Source organism: Varroa destructor, unplaced genomic scaffold (assembly GCF_002443255.2).
Source record: "Varroa destructor unplaced genomic scaffold, Vdes_3.0 BEIS01000006.1, whole genome shotgun sequence".
NCBI lineage: Eukaryota > Metazoa > Arthropoda > Arachnida > Mesostigmata > Varroidae > Varroa > Varroa destructor.
In genome coordinates this window covers 28094124-28097031 of record NW_019211459.1, presented here as the reverse complement: position 1 = coordinate 28097031, position 2908 = coordinate 28094124, and the positions used below count along the sequence as shown (strand labels likewise).

At 35.1% G+C, this 2908-nt stretch overlaps 1 protein-coding gene across 4 annotated transcripts in view; it reads left to right on the top strand.

The window, feature by feature from the left end:
• Nucleotides 1-2670, top strand: part of RhoGAP1A (Rho GTPase activating protein at 1A) — a 27520-nt gene extending 24850 nt beyond the window's left edge. For 3 of the 4 annotated variants that reach the window (XM_022811265.2, XM_022811267.2, XM_022811266.2), the window contains 2 exons: nucleotides 222-345; nucleotides 508-2670. In XM_022811265.2, the coding sequence (XP_022667000.1) occupies nucleotides 222-345; nucleotides 508-584 (201 nt within the window). In that variant the 3' untranslated portion in view covers nucleotides 585-2670. The remainder of the gene's footprint in view (nucleotides 1-221; nucleotides 346-507) is intronic. The other variant, XM_022811268.2, reaches the window with a different exon arrangement.
• The last annotated feature ends 238 nt before the right edge of the window (nucleotides 2671-2908 follow it).

The window sequence follows — 2908 nt, the reverse complement described above, 5'->3', positions numbered from 1 at the left end:
TATTATGATATAAAGCACTGTGTCGTGACTATGATAATTCATAATAAATTCATTTTTGAGAAAGGGTGATTTGTAATACATACTTAAGCTAGAGAGGAAAACTTCGATGAGCCTTTTACCACGGTTAATACGCCAAAAAATCTAAATCAAAAAAGATGTTTTTTCGCGTATTAAATTCAACCTATAACGTTTCGAATACGTTTACTTTATTTGTTTGGCAGATGTCAATTAACAACCTTGCGACAGTGTTTGGTCCAACGCTTATCCGACCCAATGCAGGAACTACCGGTAATCACGATAAGGACCTTCTTACGTGCGGAACCGTCGATGTTATGGCCCAAGCCAGTTAGTTACATTTTTGCATAAATGTTTCTCAATAAAATGAGTGAGATCCAAATTTTTTAATTAACTAATGAGATTAAATGTAGCTTACAAAGTAAACGTCAAGTCTATCATTATTAGTAAGAGGAGACGTACATTGACAAAATGTTCTCTTTGTACCAACAGGTATTTTGCACTTTTTCTTAAAAAGGAAAGTGTCTGGATTGCCTCTCGAGGAACCGATTGAGTCTGCACACATGTAAAGGCCTAATGGGTAGGTTTACCTTCACATATATATATATAGCCACACAGGAAGCAGCACAGGGCGGACCTGTCGGAGGTCTTTGTCTGAGTCAATAGGATTCTACTAAGTATGTCAAGTGTTGGAAATGGAGATTTGATAACTACAAGGTATAATGGTGAAATGCTGGCGCTATGAGCTGAAGATGTTGAAACGACGCGTCGAAAAACGATTCAAAAGTCACGAAAGAAGACCTTTGTGGCTCTTCAGTTTGTCTATTATATAATATGGCTGGCTCGTAGACGGAGATGTTTCCCGACTATGAACTAGCAAAAATAATCGCAGGGACCACTGGCAACCGATTTGATTGGTAAGCGGACAGGAAAGTTGACCATCCTCATAGGATTACCACTAAATGAAGCCATTGAATGTCCAGCCGACCGCTATGTATTTTGAGATGATATTATAACGACATAGCATTAGATATAACTAAAATACGAAAAAGACTAACATTGATGCTAATGAAACGTAATAATAATGTTATTATTATGACGAATGAACTATTCCGCTTATTTATACAAATGATAATTAACAAACAAGTCAACAATAAATGGTGATGACATTGAATCAAGTGCCAGATCACATACCAAAACATTATTATTATTATTATTACTTTAATAAGCCTATACGTTTTTTAATGTATGTACGGATGTTTTATTTGTCATTTCTCTATGGATGTTCTCTATTGTTATAATTTCATAGTAAAAATTTAATTTATTTTTTGGTCATTATTAGCAGTCAATGGTGTTCTAGGATAACAACTACCGACGAATAACTCGACACTATATTAGTGGGCGAAGCGGTGAGGAAACAGAAAAATGCAAAAATAAAATTATCAGACTTTTATTGTTTGTCTCCGCCTTTCCAAATCATCATCGCAGATTCTCGAAAATATAAGAACCTATATCTCGAGAATTTTAAAAATAGAATGTATTTGATTGATGACGACTACTAATAATTAGTGGCAACAAAAACGACACGAACGAAACCACATGGTCTTGTAACAGAGTGTACAGAACGACTACTTTTAACGGCCATGCTAATTTATTTTTTGTTAGTAATATTGATGACAACAACAATATTAATTGCTCTAATAATTAAGTATGATAAAACACAGGCAAGGCATCTTACTTATCGTCGGCAGGTTAAAGCTTTCATGGTTCATTATTTCAAGCAATATAATGATGATTGAAACACAGCCACTTATCATTTATTTGTGGAAATACTAACTCTTCTTTTGCATCTAGCAGTTAAGTCTAATTACGTTGAGCAGGAGCGTAAAAGAACTTTATTTCAGAGCTCTCTAACATATCAGGCGCTTATACATTTTTCCGCACGGAATAGGCACAAGCAACAAGCGTTTAGTGCAAACTGCTATCTTTATCATAGGGTAAAAAAAAAAATTATATTTTTACTCTATTTTTACTGTGGTAGTGCAAGCTGTGGAGGAATCTGTGGGTTATCGTCCACATTTTCGTGTGATTTGTATTATAAAATCGTGGTGACGATAGTGGAAATGGAACACCGGAAGCATCTATACGGATAAGAATAGAAACAGAAATGAGACAGTATTTGTAGTAAGACCCTACTAGATCAAGTATTTAGTAATGATGTCCACAAAAATGAGAGAAAAAGATCTATCCACTTAAATCGCCGTGTGAACAGGCCGGTATTGTAGGCTCATATGCTAGACTGGATAACGTCGCTGTGTTTTATAACTCATCTTTGAGAGGAAGAGATAATTTGAATACGAAGCCGACACTTACGGCCTACGAAAAAGAGTTCAAGAAATAACATTGTTTGTAGCGCTTGGAGTTTGTCCACTTAAGACATTACCACTGCGCAGCTACTCTGTTTTATCGGAAGAAAATGAAGACATTTTTGTAATCATTTGAAATGATTTCTGCACAGCAACGTTACGCATGTAGTGGCTGTAGAGACGCCATGAACAACAACAACAACAACGGTAATAGTAATGATGATAACAATAACCACAATGTACGCAAAGTGTATTTAAAATAAACTTTATTATGTGCATAAGCAAAGTACATTTTGTTGTTCTCTATTACACATTTAGTACGTAAATAACATAGGTGTGCTCGCTAACGAATCGCGTGTTCCGATAAGAAAGCTTATGTTAATAATGCTGAATCTAAGGTGTATTTATACCTAAAATCGAGTCTAAGATAAAAACTGTTTACTCAAATCGCGTCAATTTGCTTCTCATGTAAAATGAATGTAGGGATTTTTTGCCTAGAGTTTCGAGTTTAATTTGATTTCGGGAAA